Below are 18,028 nucleotides of genomic sequence, written 5' to 3' on the forward strand. Positions count from 1 at the left end.
GGATGCTGGGCTGAATGAGTTATAAGCTGGAATCAAGATAAACAGGAGAAACATCAACAACTTCAGATATGCAGATGATACCACTCTAATGGCAGAAAGCAAAGAGGAACTAAAGAGTCTCTCAATGAGGGTGAAGGAGGAGAGTTAAAGAGCCAGCTAAAAACTAAATATGAAAAAAATAAAAATCATGACATCTGGCCCCATTACTACATGGCAAATAGAGGGGGAAGATGGAAGTAGTGACAAATTTCCTCTTCTTGGGCTCTAAAATCACTGTGGATGGTGACTGCAACCATGAAATCAGAAGACATTTGCTTCTTGGCAGGAAAGTTCCAACAAACCTAGACAGTGTGTTGACAAGCAGAGACATTACTCTGCCTACAAAGGTCCATATAGTCAAGGTTATGGTCTTCCTAGTGGTCCCTTACTGTTGTGAGAGCCGTACCGTAAAGAAGGCAGAGTGCCAAAGAACTGATGCCTTCGAATTATGGTGCTGGAGAAGATTCCTGAGAGTCCCTTGTACAGCAAGGAGATCAAATCAGTCAGTCTTAAGGGTAATCAACCCTGAATAATCATTGCAAGAACTGATGCTGAAGCTGAAACTCCAGTATTTTGGTCATCTGATGTGAACAGCTGATTGGAAAAGTCTCTGATGCTGGGAAAGATTGAAGGCAGAAGGAGAAGAAGGCATCAGAGGATGAGATGGCTGGATGGCATCACCAACGCAATGGACATGAATTTGGACAAACTGCAGGAGATGGGACAGAGAGGCCTGGTGTGCTACAGTCCATGGAGTTGCAAAGGGTCAGACAAAACTGGTTGACTAAACACCAACAATTCAGAAGGAGCCTCAACAACAAAGGATGAAACATGATTGTTACTTTGTAAAACATTTGTATAAAAAATCTTAAAAGAGAAGCCATTCCTCCATTTTTTGATAAAGAAGCAAATCATAAGTGATACTGAGTTTAAGTAGTAGCTCATAAGACAAATTTCATGATAATGAAAATTTTGTTTGCAAAATGTTATCTATATGGTAATTTGCAGTAGTTCCATTTAACTAGACCCCTTCAATATTAAAAACAATTCTACAAACTTCACCCTTATGAATGAGAGAGTCTCTCAAGGTATTTATTTGTGCTTTGTTATCCACTCCAGGATTCTGGCCTGGAGAATTCCATGGACTGTATAGTCCATGGGGTCAGAAAGAGTCAGACACAACTAAGTGACTTTCACTTTCATGTGAGTAAGTTAAAAATTGCATTTGAGGAACTTAATTAGATATGTTTGAATAGTCAAAATAGAACATTCCCATTAAAATATATAAAATCATTCTTATATTTAGTTGATAATGGGGGCCATATATTAAGAACATATAAAAGGAAAATAAACAACTTTAGATTCTAGATGATTCACTTTAAACACAGAAGAAAGTAAATCATAAATAACATTACTGAAAACTGGCAAAAATAACCAAAGCAGTTCTCAACCCAATGTGAATTACCAAACCAATGTGAATTATTTTGTAACCTTTTAATAACTGCATAATAAATCCAGTACTTTCTCATACATCCTTCAACTGATTTCTCGTATCAGTCATATGAAGTTATCTTCATTTTACACATGTAAAAATGGATAGAAATGACAGTTGAACCCACATCTTCCAACTCTAGTCCTATAATTATTTCATTGCACTATACTACTTTCTCTAATGGCTAAAATATGTAAAAGGAGGCATCATCAATGATCAAAGAAATACTTGTAATAGCTTTATTTTGAATTATTACATAGTTCAATATTACCAGTTCCAATAAGCTAAATGCTAATACATTTAGCACAGTAACAGGAACATGGTCAACATGAGTAAATTAGTACTGTTATTAATGGAAGTGACTTGCAACTGTGTCTAGTGATTTTCATTCTGAATATACCTACCTCACTCAGTGTTACAGAACAAAGGGCACTGACATTGTCAGGCGTGTTCACAGTCCAGCCTGGCTGCTCTGCTTCTTTTCCCTCAGTTTATGAGCCCTGTCTCTGCCAAACTCATTCCTGAACATTTGTCTTCTAATGTGTGGGGAGTGCATGAGAAAGGGAGAGCTAAAATCAGAGCACGTATATGTAGCCTTTGAGGTTCAGTGGGTGTGGGATCTGGAGAGAGCATAAGTGACTTAGCTATAGCTAATGGGTATGAAAAGTGAGGAAATAAGGAGAGAAAGGTGTGCAAGGTAGCACTGTGGATTACAATATGGCTCCTTTTCTTGTTTATCAGAAATTATGAGTTGGAATCGATTTATCTTAACTACCAATAATTCTCTTTTTGTCCATGTTACCATTCAAACTGAACCACATGGGTTCTTTCTTTCATTTTAATTATAGAAACCTCTGCCTCGGGTATCTTCATTTAAAGGCAGCCTTGGATCATTTGTTTTCCTAGGTTTGCTTGGCTAACATTGTATAAGTTTTCCATCTTAAAATCTGCAGTTATTTTCTGCACACAACTTTTGTTTATCTGAAGAATTAGACTGACAAAGTGATAAAGTGTTTAGACTTGGTTTGAGAAATTCCAAAAGGTACTTCAGAGAAAAATGATCAGTGTATAAGAAAGGATAAACTAAGAAGAAAATAGAGTCAAATCCTGAAACAAAGAAATCAGAATAGGCTCAGAATATTCCCATTTTGAATTTCTAGTACAGAAAGCAGGGGAACAAAATTACTGCTTTGAAACTTGAGGAATGACAGTAACAATGTTCCTCAAATCAGTCTTTGTTCTGAATAATTGGCCTGATTGTTCAGCCAGTATTTGTTATCAGAATTCATAGAATAGTATAAACCAAGTGATGCCCTTTAAATTAATGGTTTTCTCAGTTATACATGAATATCTTGCTTGCCAGCACATTTTAAGTATTTCATTGTTTAAAAAGTCAAATCCAATCATGAAACTAAGAAATGAAATTTGTACTGTTCCATTTCCTTAATTGATTAAGACTTCTAAATTAATATCAAAAGAACCGCCTTTAACTATTCTCAGGGAATTTGTATAGATATCACAGTCATAGTGAGATTGTCTTTATTTCAAAAAGTATTCTTTCCATAACCTATTCAAAGATTTTATTTTAGTACAGTGAAAATAACAGAAGTATTAAAAGAAAGATAAATTGTGATTGACAGAGGAGAAAATCTAATTACTTGGAAAGTATATTTTGAAGGACTAGCATTGAAAATAATATCTTAGTGACTGAAATGGACATATTGATGTTTTAGAGCCATGTTTTTCTGGAATATTTTATGCTTTAGTTTTCCATGATATTAGGTCTTTGGCTTGGAACCTAAAAGCAGATGCCTCCAACAATATTATGTGCTTATATTACTGTGGTATAACAGTGGTGTAATTCATCTGCCTATAAAACCCTGATATGAAATGGAATGGATCATTAATTAATATGTTCAGTACTCTTTATCACATCCAGAACACTGATAGTTAAGAATCTTCCATCTATCTTCCCTTCCCTTTGCTAGTCTTCCCAGATGAAGCCAGTAAAAACAAAGATTGTTCCCTAAGCTGCCAGTGGCTTGTTTTGTTCCTCCAAGAAGCCAGATGCACTACCTCAACAAGGGGTGGACACACAGTCCAATCAAAACTGCTCTGCTCTGTTCAGTGAGATGTAGTCTCTCCTGGTCTGCCCACTCTGGGTACCAGCAAAGTGATGAGAGCGACAGTTGGTGTTGGTAGATAATGGTCTTCAGCATTTCAAGTTACTTTTTTTCTTTAACTTCTTTAAATGAAAAAACAAAAATATCTGCACAGAGAAAACAAATTAACCAGCACAACCAGGTATAAAATGCAAGTACATTATTTACTATATCATCCTTCACACCATTGTTATCTTTCTTGTATCATTCCTGGTTTTTATCTGCTATAAAATACAATGTTATATACAAACTAAAAACATTTGAACATGTTAAAAAATTAGTGGAGAGAAGCTGGACAAATTATACTAGTAATACTGCATTGTCTGAATCCCCTGCGGATGAGATGGTAAAGACTATGCCCGCAATGCACGAGACCCAAGTTCGATCCCTGGGTCAGGAAGATACCCTGGAAAAGGGAATGGCAACTCACTCCAGTATTCTTGCTGGAGAATTCCATGGACAGAGAAGTCTGGCAGGCTACAGTCCATCAGGTTGCAAAGAGTCAGACACAACTGAGCAATCACTTCCACTTCCACAGTAAATGATATATTTTAATGTTAAAGAAAGCATGCTAAAGTAGCAAGAAAAAACCTATATAAAGCCTACATAAAGTAATTTGTAAACTTTTATTTTCTCTATAAAAAACAAAAATGTGCCAGAGGCTATTTTTTCATGCCTTTGATTTTTATTTTTTTCAAATATTACTGTGATGTTTAGTAAAGTTGGGAGATTCTGCTTAACAGTCATATCTATTTGAGATTTTTAAAAACTAATTCAGTGTCCATTTTGATAATAAAGTTTTAAAAATAATGACATTTGAGTGATATCAAGAGGGTATCATTATAAATGCAATAAAAGACCAAATCTTTCAGTTTTTCTCCATAGAAAACCATCAAATTAAGTCAAATAAAGGTTAGATACCAGAGAAAATATAATTGTTGAATTTATTTGTGTGTCACGTGGACATATAAATATATATTTTATAATCTGATCTGAAATATATTTGTATACAGATGCCAATAAGTTAAAATAAATCAATTTTCTTAATATTAAATAATTTCATATTAAAATAACCTGAAATTGTATAATATTGTTTTTATGTGGAATCTAGAAAAATGATGCACTCATTTTTGATGAATGCATGAAATGAACTCATTTGCAAGGCAAAAATAGAGACACAGACAAGAATAACAGATGTATGGATTCCAAGAGAGGAAGCAGGAGTGGGATGAATTGGGAGATTGGGATTGACATATATACACTACTATGTCTAAATTAGATAACTAGTGAGAATCTACTGTATAGCACAATGAACTCTACTCAACACTCTGCAGTGACCTAAATGGGAAAGAAATCCAAAAAATAGGGGATATATATGAACACATAACTGATTCACTTTGCCATACTACAGAAACTAATACAACATTGTAAAGAAACTATGCTCCAATAAAAATTAATTTTATAAAATAAAATAACCTGAAATTTTATATCCATCTGTAAGTTCACAGATGACTAAAATTGTTTCATCCTTTTTTGTTTTCTGTTCACAGAAAATGATGACCGACTGAATGGCTTGACAGCCAGATTAGACGATGCCAATATCAGAAACGGGGATCTCCTGAGAGCTTTGAATGACACTTTGGACAAGCTAGCAGCCATTCCAAATGGTAAGAACTCCAGACAATGCAAACTATCCTAATAGAAATGCACTGTTTAAAATGTTCCAACTTCTGCCTGTATTTCCTAGCACTATATTTGTACCATTGTCAGGCTATTAGATAATGGTTTTCTTACTTACGAATTCTTTGTAAGAATGAGAAACTGAGAAACTATTTGCACCATGATGTTTATCATTTGTTAACTGACATTTGTAGGAATAAATTACAAAAAAGAAAATAATAGACATCGTGTTATTGTATTGTTCTTCCACATTTCAGCCCAGGAAATCTTATATTGGTGGGAAAGAATAAAATCACACAGACACTTTCCTCTAAAATGTTGATTTATTACTATAAAATTGAAGTTTATTACAGTATCTACAGGGCTTCCCAGGTGGCCTAGTGATAAAGAACCCACCTGCCAATGCAGGAGACATAAAAAATTCATGTTTGATCCCTGGGTCAGGAAGATCCCCTGGAGGAGGACATGGCAACCCACTCCAGTATTCTTGCCTGGAGAATCCCATGGGCAGAGGAGCCTGACAGACTATAGTCCATGGGGCCAGAAAGAGTTGGGCACAACTGAAGCAATTTAGCACGTACACAGTATCTACAGTAATAGGTGAGAACCAGCTGCCTTTCGGCACATTTTTCTTGGCAAAAACATTAAGATGTTAAGATTGAACCATGTCTATAATATCTTGTTATGCATTACCTGTTATTTGGAGTTAATGTTTGTTATTAGTTACTGAAAGCACTCTTGTTTTGGGGATACTATTTTTATATTTTAATAGCATGATACAACAGTAGCAAAAGTTGCTACCATTTATTAAGCAAGGCTTATTCAGCATGTTTATGTCAAGTGTATGTTACCCTCATACTAATCCTACAAGGTGAACAGCATTATTATCTCCCCTTTACAACAGGCAAACTTAGATGGGACACTGAGGGCCATTGTTAAAAGAGACGTAAGATTCCAACCTCACAGTTTAACTTCAGGGGCTGTGATCTTAACCACTAATCCACAACATATTAGTAGGCACATAAATATATGTACAATGTACATTTTTTATAAAAATTATGGTGAAGGAAACACATCTATACCTAACAGGAACTATTAAAACCTTAATGATTTTTTTACTTTTTTGACATTAAAAAGCCTAAGTAACTTTACTGATTTTCATGTCACTTCTTCAGTAGTAAATATGTTCATAGAAAATATCCATTGCTGATAACAAATATAAATTGTTTACACAAACACATGGTCTAATATATCCAAAAAAGTCTCTCTCTACCAAAACTGAAATACATTCGTTCCCTCCCCCCAACCCTGGAAGCGCAGATTAAATGTTAAAACTACTTTCAATGAAGCTATATGATTCAGATGGATAAACTTCTCTCTTTAATGTGTTCAGCAGCAAATCACAATATCGCCTTCCACAATGAACTTTTAGAATAATCACGTTGCTATTTTAAGGGCTAATCAGGTATTCATAACAAAGGTCCCTGAGAAAATTCAATTTCACTGAAAATGTACTTCATTTGCTATAGCTGAGTGAGACAAAGTTCAGCCTTTCCCTCGTGCCTGAGTCCCTGAGGTCACAGGCACAGCCTCTCTTTGACAAGCATGGATTAAGCCACTAACTCCAGATCCTTTGTTTTGTTTCTCATACCGTCTTCTGCTTACAGACACAGCTGCTAAACTGCAAGCCGTTAAAGACAAAGCAAGACAAGCCAACGACACAGCTAAAGATGTACTGGCGCAGATTAAAGATCTTCACCAGAACCTTGATGGCCTGAAGAAAAATTATAATCAACTAGCAGACAGTGTAGCCAAAACAAATGCTGTGGTAAAAGATCCTTCGAAGAACAGTAAGATCTCCTTTATCACTTTGAGTGTTGCATTTATTTCTTCACACTCTAAAAGTATCCTAGACTCAGCTGCTAGAGCAGGAAGGAGCCCTCAGAGTGATGCAGTCTGCCCCCCTCCCTTCGTAGACTGGCCCCAGGAATTGAATGCCTATGGCTCCAGAACTGGAATACAAGACTCCCAGCTCCTCACTTGAGCTTATCTTATTCAAATTTCATCCGTTAAGAGGAAATTAAGAATTCTCAAAGCCTGCATGGTATTTGGCATAGGGATGCCACGTACTTTTTAATCCTTGAGTATAATTGAAAATGCAGTTATACTTGGGAAATTATATCCTCAGAGTTGTTGAAATTCCATGGAACCTAGAGGTCAAGGAGCACTCTAATTAGCAGACCTGTTAGAAGAGAATACTAAATGGGATCAACTTGAATGCATTCAAATTTGGAAAATACTGGTCTTTTATTACTTAAGATTCTAGTTAAACATTACCAGGAAATTAAAATATTTGCCTAGTTTATCAAGAATATTTCTTCATGTCTTTTATATATTGCATTAAACTACATTGAGTTAAATATGGATTTACTGAGAAAATGTGGGAGAACTAAATATAGTAATTTAAATTATTAAGTAATGAGCATTATAATTTTTAATATTGTTTTACTCTTTCAAGTAATAAAATGCTATCTTCATATGTGCTTGTACCAAAGGAGATGCTTGATTCTTTGTACTTTACAGTCTCAAGTGATTAGCCTTCTTTATATAGAACCAGTGTATTTACTGGGAATTAAAACATTTGTAGAGTGTAATAACAAAAACACAGTTATTGATGTTATACACTGTATAATCCAGATTACAAATACTGTTTGACTGGGGAGTGGAGCCTGATTTTTCAGCATCTTTGCCTCAGATCAAAGGCTAATGATACTTTGAAATAATAGATACTACTAACCTAACTCCTTCCTGGGCAAGGAGAAGTGCAAACATAGCTAAGTGCACTTCAGAGTTAGGGAAAAGGATTTCACTCCTCATTATTTTTTCAGGAAAGGAAAAAAGAAGACATATAGTTTTTCAGTTTTTATTGTGTAAACCCAGAGTTAGGGTCCCCCGGTGGTTCAGATTCCATCTGAATAACTGGTTCACAGGCATGCCAAATCACAATACCTAACCACACACCCCCCCTGAAAAAAAAAGAATGAAAAGAAGTTTTAAAGTAAATATCACTCTTTTATGTTATCATTTCATTCATTTTCAGACTGATTCTCAAATGAGAGTGGCCTTATGTAATATTTACCTCCCTTTTGTGATTCTATCATCTATGAAAAGAAATAGTTAATATCTATAAACACTCATTACACGGGGTCTGTTTCTATCTTATTAGAACATGATAATAAAACTCCTTTTAATATGAACAGTGGCCTGCTAAGTGACATGCTTTGTGGATTTTTATTTGATAACTCTTGTTTGATTTAAAATGGAGTGAATTTGTAATTAGCACCTATTGTGAAAAGTACTATTTTTCTTGACAGTCACTACTTTATAATATCTATGAAAAATATTTTCTCACGAATTTTCTATTTTTTCTGTTTTGCTTCCATATGAAATTACCTGCAGAAATCAGTATGTATATATTTCCTTGCATACCTTTTAGTAATTTTTATGCTTGATTGCTTATTGCAAAAAGCTTCAGCTTTGCATGTTTCCATGTTTTAGTATGGCTTTAAACATTGGATAGCTCTTCTTTCCAGTGTCACAGTAAGAATGCTAGATAGAGAAAATGAATTAGTGTGTGAATGCATGTTTGAAACATTAGTGAAATATGTTATCCATATTAAAGTAGAACATTGAATTCTTCCATAGATTTAACTGAATTATGATGCTTCTGATAATACAAACGCAGTCACTGAGGTCCAAATGACTTCTTTCTAGCAGAATTAAAGTACATCAAATCTACACTGTTGTTGTTGCTTTTCCCCCAAAACTCATTCCCCACTCCTTACAAGCAATTATTCTCAACTTCAAGAGAATTATACTTGGAGAAGCCTAAAATAGAATTAATAAAATTAGATCTTACCAAATGAGCAATCACTGAGATATAAAAATTTTCTGCCTTAAACACCTCAAAGTTTTAATTCCAAGTCAAAAACAAAAGTACAGAGTAGAAAATAATAAAAATAAAACTGAACATATCTAAACCTGAGAAATATGACCAAGTCTATCCTCAGTGGAAAATGAGTGCAATTATATTACTAAAAAGCTTTGAAATAAACAAGTTAGGCAATCAACTCTAAGGACCAGACAGAATAACTAACTAAAAGAAAGAAGATGAAAAAGAGTTAATACATTAGAAGACAGAAAATAATAGATGTGATAAATTCAAGAGATGTATCTTTAGAAATATAAAGATAAAATATTTTAGATGCTTGACCTGCTTAAATAAAGGAAAATGAAGAACAAATAGGCAAAATTCTGCAGGAGATATAACTAGATAAGGGAAGAAATTTAGCACATAAGAGAGGACTTTGCAAAACTCTAGGCTAATAAACGGAGAAGGCAATGGCAACCCACTCCAGTACTCTTGCTTGGAGAATCCCATGGAGCTTGGTAGGCTGCAGTCCATGGGGTCGCTAGGAGTCGGACACGACTGAGCGACTTCACTTTCACTTTTCACTTTCATGCATTGGAGAAGGAAATGGCAACCCACTCCAGTGTTCTTGCCTGGAGAATCCCAGGGACAGGGGAGCCTGGTAGGCTACCGTCTATGGGGTCACACAGAGTCGGACATGACTGAAGCGACTTAGCAGCAGCAGCAGCAGCAGGCTAATAAAGTTTAAACTCTAAAGTAGTTTTCTAATAAAACATTGTTATCAAAATCTATCTTCAGAAATAATTTTAAAATCTACACAAATAATCATAGGAAAAAGTGAGAAGTCTCCAAATACTACAGCATAAGAGAATATCAGACTCAAAATCACAGATGATTTATTTTTAAAAACCTTCAAGAAGATAATTTCTATATTACTTTGACTGTTCCAGAAGACAGAGGGGCAAAAATAGCAAGGGATAAGGGGACTTCCAGGTTCCATTCTGAAACATTTGGTAAAAACTTCTGGGAGCTTTAAAAGAAAGGGATCTATTACTTGTCTAAGCCTAAGTAGTCCCTGCATAACAATTTTTTCATTTCCATGAATCTAAGTTTAAATCCCTTTTTCTCACTTCTAGAATGATTTGAAGAAAATCAGAGTAATATTGGGGAATTAAAGGAAGGGAGAAAATGGACAAATGGTTTATTTAAAGTGTAAAACTGAAAGGCTAACTATCTTTATGCTGACTCCCTATACAATTATGTAACAGGAGCTTTGAACTCAACAACCTTCATTTCAGGAGAAAATAGTTCTTGATCTAGCAACTCTATTAGTTAAGGTTAATAATAGACCTATGTTCTTTTTAAACATCGCTAACAATATAACTCATATTTGTGAGCATGAGTTCAAAATACTTCAAAATATTACTTATTTCCTTTTGCACTCATTTGATTTATTCCTAAAGATTCCACCAGGGCTTCCCTGGTGCCTCAGAGGTTAAAGCGTCTGCCTGCAATGCGAGAGACCTGGGTTCGATCCCTGGGTTGGGAAGATTCCCTGGAGAAGGAAATAGCAACCCACTCCAGTATTCTTGCCTGGAGAATCCCATGGATGGAGGAGCCTGGTGGGCTACAGTCCACGGGGTCACAAAGAGTCAGACATGACTGAGCGATTTAACTTTAACTAACTTTGCCCTCATTTGATTTATTCCTAAAGATTCAGTCTCAGATCACTCCTAGTTCATCAGGGCCAATAACCTTGGACCTTAAGCAGTTTCACTTTTTCATCAGAGTCACAATGACAGAAAACAGAACAGTACATGCTCGGTCAGATAATAAATGACATAGTTTGGATAAGACTGCCAGCATCCTAGGGACAGAATAATTGGTTTTCCATGTGTCATGTACCCCTGCTATGAAAAGTACAAGCTGGAAGTCTAAGGATCAGTAATAACCTTCAATTGTTTTAGGGTTAAACCCCTTTCTAATTTATCAATATTCAACCTCCTTTAAATTTTAGCTACAAAAGTGACAGTTTAATGTGATTCAACCTAATGTAAAAAGCAGGAGAATCAACTATTTTTCAAAACAAAAATAAACTGCAACATGAGAGATTTAAAGTATAATGTAGGCCTTGAGTCTGAGGGTTGCTCAACGTTGAAATATTTTTCAGAAGACGTTTTAATAGCTTTTCTCTTTAAGATGTACAAAGAAAGACAATGAGAAAAAAAAAAAACTGACTTTGTGTGGAAACCCTGATTTAAGTACAGTTCTGGCTTGGACAGAGTTGGTGACATTTTAAAGATGCTTCCAATTGCTTGATTCTTTGACTAAATTTCTGTGCTATAAAGGTTAGTTTGGGGACTAAAGCTAAAAATTAAGCATTGAATTAAGCTAATCATATTCTCCATCTTTAATGCTGACTTGCATATTAATCCCAAAGCCAAAGGTGTCAGCCTTCTTTCTCTAACATCATCTCCTCTGGCCTGCTTGGGTCCCAACTAAAATATTTCCATTTGCTACCACAAACTGCTTCAGCTGCCATGGCCTTGCCTTTGCCTTGTGGATAAGATGAAATATTTTCAATTATCTAGTTAAGCATATTGCTATGTTCATTTCTGTGTAAGTGTGTCTGTGTGTGCAGCATGTGTGTGTGTTTGTACATGTGCACGTGTCTGGGTGTGTGTGTATGTATGCATGTTTGTGCATATGTATGTGTCTGGGTGTGTATATATGTGTGTGTGTGTGTGTGTGCATGTGCGTGTGTCTGGGTGTGTGTATATGTGTGTGTGTGCATATGTGTGTGCCTGGGTGTATATATACATATGTTTGTGCATGTGTCTGGGTATGTGTGTACATGTGTGCATGTGTGAGATATACTCTCATCTTGTTCTGTGCAGTTGCAGATGCAGATGCCACTGTGAAAAATCTAGAACAAGAAGCCGATCGACTGATAGACAAACTTAAACCCATCAAGGAGCTTGAGGATAACCTGAAGAAAAATATCTCTGAGATAAAAGAACTGATAAACCAAGCCAGAAAACAAGCTAATTCTGTAAGTTCCTTCTGTTTTCAGTATTAATAAATGATTGTAATGTTTGTATTATTCCCAGAAAGAATACTTTCCCCAGTGTATCTTATTGAATGAGCTTTGGTCCTTTTTCTTTAATTTGAAGCTATTTGTTGGGGAGGTGGGGAATGGAAGATTAGATTTTTTCCCATATATTTCAAAAGACATTTCTTGAGAAGAATAATCATCACTTACTGTTTTGTAAATGAATGTTCTGATATATTTTATTATAATTTGAATAGAGTTAATACAGATTGCAAGAATGGAAGCCTTACTTTTGTATACTAAAAAGGCATGGATGAGAACTCCTTATTCTTGATGAAAGCAAAAAAGGCCAACCAATGGGGTTGAAGAAAAAATGAACAGACAAGGTTATAAGGAATAATAGCAAAGATGAACCATTGTTTTCTATATATTTTTTGGTTTGAGTCCAAGCAACCAAAAATTAATTTGGATACAATTTCTATAGGAAGCACTTTACTTGTCTCAAAATTTTGCTCTTTATTAACCCAGTTATAAGACTATAAGGATAGAGGCAAAACTTTCTGGAAGATAACAGCTTAATGAACCAGACAGAATTGTAAATGCCAATCTCAAACTTTAATGAAGTCATCTTATGATTCTTCTATAAATAGAATGAATATCAGTTTTCATGTTATCGTGCTTAAACTGAAATCTGAAATCTTTGTAGATAACCAAACCTTCCATCTCCAAATTAAACTTCCTCTAGGATCAGTTTGATCTCCTTTCAGTCCAAGGTACTCTCAAGAGTCTTCTCCATCACTGCAGTTCAAAAACATCAATTCTTCAGGTGCTGAGTCTTCTTTATGCAACCCTTACATCCATACGTGACTATTGGAAAAGCCATAGCTTTGACTATATGGATCTTTGTCAGCGAAGTGATGTCTCTGTTTTTTAGATTCTGTCTAGGTGTATCATAGCTTTCCTTCCAAGGAGCAAGAGTCTTTTAATTTTATGGCTGCAGTCACTGTCCACAGTGATTTTGGAGCCCACAAAGTAAAATATGTCACTGCTTCCACTTTTTCCCCTTCTATTAGCCGTGAAGTGATGGGACTGGATGCCAAAATCTTATGTTTGAATGTTGAGTTTTAAGCCAGTTTTTAAACTCTCCTCTTTCACCCTTATCAGGAAGCTATTTCGTTCTTCTTCACTTTCTTCCATAAGAGTGGTATTATCTGCATATCTGAGGTTGTTGGTATTTCTCCAGACAATCTTGATTCCAGCTTGTGAATCATATTTTTAGCCACAGTTTTGTATTTAGTTACCAAATGGAAGATATGGACATTTTTATTATTTCTTCATTGTAAAGGAATTTTTAAATATGCCCATATATTCATCAATTATGTGTGCTTCCTCATCCCATCCCCACCCACTGGGAAGAAAGATAAAATTCTGGCATATAAATATATAAAACCTGTCCCAAAATATAAAATTACTTACTTCACTTAGTATGATATCTCCAGGTCCATCCATATTGATTCAAATGACATAATTTCATTCTTTTTAATGGCTGAGTACTATTCCATTGTATAGTGTACCACTTCTTGTTATCCATTCCTGGGTCAGTGGACATTTAGGTTGCTTCCATGTCTCAGCTGTTGTAAATAATGCTGCCATGAACTTTGGGTGCATGTGTCCTCTTTAACCATGTTTTTCTCTGGATATATGCCCAAGAGTGAGACTGCTGGATCATATGGTAGTTCTATTTTTAGGTTGTTGTTTTTTTTAAATTGGAGGATAATTGCTTTCCAATATTGTGTTGGTTTCTGCCATACACCTACATGAATCACTCATGGGCATACCTATGTCCCCTCCCTCTTGAACCTCTCTCCATCCTCCCACCCCTTTAGGTGGTCCATTCCACCCCTCTGTAGTCACAGCACCAGATTTGGGCTCCCTGCATCATTAATGGGATATCACTCAGCCATAAAAAGGACCACATTTTAGTTTGTTCTAATGAAGTAGATGAACCTATTTTTAGTTTTTTAAGGAACCTCTCTACTGTTCTCCAAAGTGGCAGTACCACTTTACATTCCCAACAGTGTAGGAGGATTCCCTTCAGTTCAGTTCAGTTCAGTTCAGTCTCTCAGTCGTGTCCGACTCTTTTCGACCCCATGAATCACAGCACGACAGGCCTCCCTGTTCATCACCAACTCCCGGAGTTCACTCAGACTCACGTCCATCGAGTCAGTGATGCCATCCAGCCATCTCATCCTCTGTCGTTCCTTTCTCCTCCTGCCCCCAATCCCTCCCAGCATTAGAATCTTTTCCAATGAGTCAACTCTTCCCATGAGGTGGCGAAAGTACTGGAGTTTCAGCTTTAGCATCATTCCTTCCAAAGAAATCCTAGGGCTGATCTCCTTCAGGATGGACTGGTTGGATCTCCTTGCAATCCAAGGGACTCTCAAGAGTCTTCTCCAACACCACAGTTCAAAAGCATCAATTCTTCGGCGCTCAGCCTTCTTCACAGTCCAACTCTCACATCCATACATGACCACAGGAAAAACCATAGCCTTGACTAGATGGACCTTTTTTGGCAAAGTAATGTCTCTGCTTTTGAATATGTTATCTAGGTTGGTCGTAACTTTCCTTCCAAGGAGTAAGCGTCTTTTAATTTCATGGCTGCAGTCACCATCTGCCATGATTTTGGAGCCCCCCCCCCCCACCAAAAAAAACTGTTTCCATTGTTTCCCCATCTATTTCCCATGAAGTGATGGGACCGGATGCCATGATCTTCGTTTTCTGAATGTTGAGCTTTAAGCCAACTTTTTCACTCTCCACTTTCACTTTCATCAAGAGGCTTTTGAGTTCCTCTTCACTTTCTGCCATAAGGGTGGTGTCAATCTGCATATCTGAGGTTATTGATATTTCTCCCAGCAATCTTGATTCCAGCTTGTGTTTCTTCCAGTCCAGCGTTTCTCATGATGTACTCTGCATATAAGTTAAATAAGCAGGGTGACAATATAGAGCCTTGACGTACTCCTTTTCCTATTTGGAACCAGTCTGTTGTTCCATGTCCAGTTCTAACTGTTGCTTCCTGACCTGCATACAGATTTCTCAAGAGGGAGGTCAGGTGGTCTGATATTCCCATCTCTTGAAGAATTTTCCACAGTTTATTGTGATCCACTCACTCCACATTAAAAAAATGAAAGAAAGGTATAAAAGTATGCTTGAAAAAATCCATTTTCCATGCCTTTTAAGGAAATTTTCAACTACTTTTTGAAACTGAAGTTAACAACAAAGAGCCTTATTTTTTTAAGATGTTAGAAATTTGTAAGCAACCAAATTTTTTTCCAGTGGGTTTTGTACTCAATGAAGATTACACTTTCCTAGTTTAGAAATATATTTGTAATCTGGCATGAGTGTCTGGATGTGGCCCTAACACATACTCAGTATGACCAAGAAATTGAAGGTATTTATTTTTAAATAGATTTCTTTTGGTTTGTTGGCTCTGAAACTGAGCGGCTGACATTCTTTTTAAATGAATGGCCTTGTTAACTGGATGAAAGAATGCAGTGAAAATCCAATAGATATAATAATGGAATTCTCAATAATGTTTAATTGAGTTCATGATGATGAATTGGTAAACAAGTTGTATGAGAAATGCCTTAGAGATACCTACTTCTTACTGATTTTTGTTTAGAAGTCTTATTAAGGGTCAACTTTAGAAATAATAATTGATACAGGACTTGCCTGGCAGTCCAGTGGTTAAGACTGTATTTCCAATACAGAGTACTTGGGTTCAATCCCTGGTCAGGAAACTAAGATCCCATATGCTCCCTGATGCAGCCAAAAAAAAAAAAAATTAAGAAATAATAATTGATAGAAAAAAGTAACGAGAATATTTGTGTTTCAAAAGTCTCTCCCCTCTTATGAGAGGGATTATATGTCAGAGATTTCTTCTAGAGAAAGAAATAGATACTGCCCTTTGACTTACTTGTTTTAAGATAGATAAAAGAAACATTTATAATTGGAAAACAAAACACAAGGTATTTAAATGGAGAAATCAGTGGCTATCAATGGGTTACCAACATTTTTGAGCAGATACTGAGGGTATATTCAAAATTGTAAGCCAGAGAACAGAAAGTCCAGAGAGTTTCTGTAAAAATGTGTAAGAGTTGAGCAATAAATAACTTTACAATATTAGTTCCTGGTACATTGGGTATGCTGCTGCTGCTGCTAAGTTGCTTAAGTCATGTCTGACTCTGTGCGACCCCATAGACAGCAGCCCACCATGCTCCCCCATCCCTGGGATTCTCCAGGCAAGAACACTGGAGTGGGTTGCCATTTCCTTCTCCAATGCGTGAAAGTGAAGAGTGAAAGTGAAGTCGCTCAGTCGTGTCCGACTCCTAGCGACCCCATGGACTGCAGCCTACCAGACTCCTCCATCCATGGGATTTTCCAGGCAAGAGTACTGGAGTGGGTTGCCATTGCCTTTTGTTCAGAGAACCATATATTTTCGATAAGTGAAGTTGCCATAAAGCAGATGAATTGTAACTCCTAGAGATGTTAAACACCCTTAGTTCTAAAATGGCTGCTCTCTCAGACTTTCAGTCCTCAGATGAAGTTTCATCAGTTGAATTAGGCTTCTGTACTAGGCTCTGCCTAATACACTTTGAGAACCCCCTTTCAACATTCCAGTCCTGTAATACCCCTGTCATTTTTACCAAGTATACCCTAGCAAGGACAGAAACTCATCGTAAGAAGTCATGCATTTCACCCATATCCAGTCATTTCTTCTCTAAACAGTAACTGAGGAATATTACTATTAATATGTTGTGTTCTTTATAACACATATGCATGCATGCTTGTGTGCCCAGTCCCTCAGTCGTGTCCAACTCTTCATAACCCTGTGCACTGCCAGGCTCCTCTGTCCATGGGATTTTTCAGGCAAGAATACTGGAGTGGGTTGCCATTTCCTCCTTCATGGGATCTTCCTGACCCAGGGATTGAACCTCTGTCTATGCTCCTGCATTGCAGGCAGATTCTCTACCTGCTGAGCCATTGGGAAAGCCCTACAACACATATTAGTTATTTGAAATAACAAAAGAAATAACCAAAATAACTTTAATCCAAATAATAAAAGTGAGTTATCTGCGATTATACTAGCCATAGTATACCTCTACTCTCATTATTTAGTCACTAAGTCATATGCACCGTAGCTTTTGTGACCCCATGGACTGTAACCCACCAGGCTCCTCTGTCTATGGGATTTCTGAGAGTGGGTTGGTTGGATACTCCATGAATACTGGAGTGGGTTGCCATTTCCTTCTCCCCGGGGGATCTTCCCAACCCAGGGATCGAACCTGCCTGCATCTCCTGCATTGCAGGTGGATTCTTTATCACTGAACCACAAGGGAAGCCCTGTATAAGCTCTATGGCCAACTCTATAAGTCATTATGAAATAAAGATAAAACAAATTACACACATAGTTACTTTTGATACCTAATCCAGCCCCATCAGAAATTTGGATATGATTTCCTGCCAGAGATAGTTCAATCTGTTACTCAGTTTGAATCATGAGTTCCCGTCAGACCTTGATTTCTTCCCTTTGATCTTTTTTTGATGTCAGTGGCACTTACAGCCCACTTCAGATATTAAATTTGCTCAGTGACAAGATCTTCTCTGCTGATGGT

General features: G+C 36.5%; 1 protein-coding gene across 1 annotated transcript in view; it reads left to right on the forward strand.

Annotated features, from left to right (window-relative positions):
* LAMA2 (laminin subunit alpha 2) overlaps window positions 1–18,028 on the forward strand; it is a 699,730-nt gene that overhangs the window by 600,696 nt on the left and 81,006 nt on the right. The window contains exons 42-45 of the mRNA XM_002690220.6: window positions 5,244–5,360; window positions 7,041–7,223; window positions 8,833–8,838; window positions 12,202–12,356. Of these exons, the coding sequence (XP_002690266.2) occupies window positions 5,244–5,360; window positions 7,041–7,223; window positions 8,833–8,838; window positions 12,202–12,356 (461 nt within the window). The remainder of the gene's footprint in view (window positions 1–5,243; window positions 5,361–7,040; window positions 7,224–8,832; window positions 8,839–12,201; window positions 12,357–18,028) is intronic.

This window comes from Bos taurus, chromosome 9 (genome assembly GCF_002263795.3).
Source record: "Bos taurus isolate L1 Dominette 01449 registration number 42190680 breed Hereford chromosome 9, ARS-UCD2.0, whole genome shotgun sequence".
Taxonomy (NCBI): Eukaryota; Metazoa; Chordata; class Mammalia; order Artiodactyla; family Bovidae; genus Bos; species Bos taurus.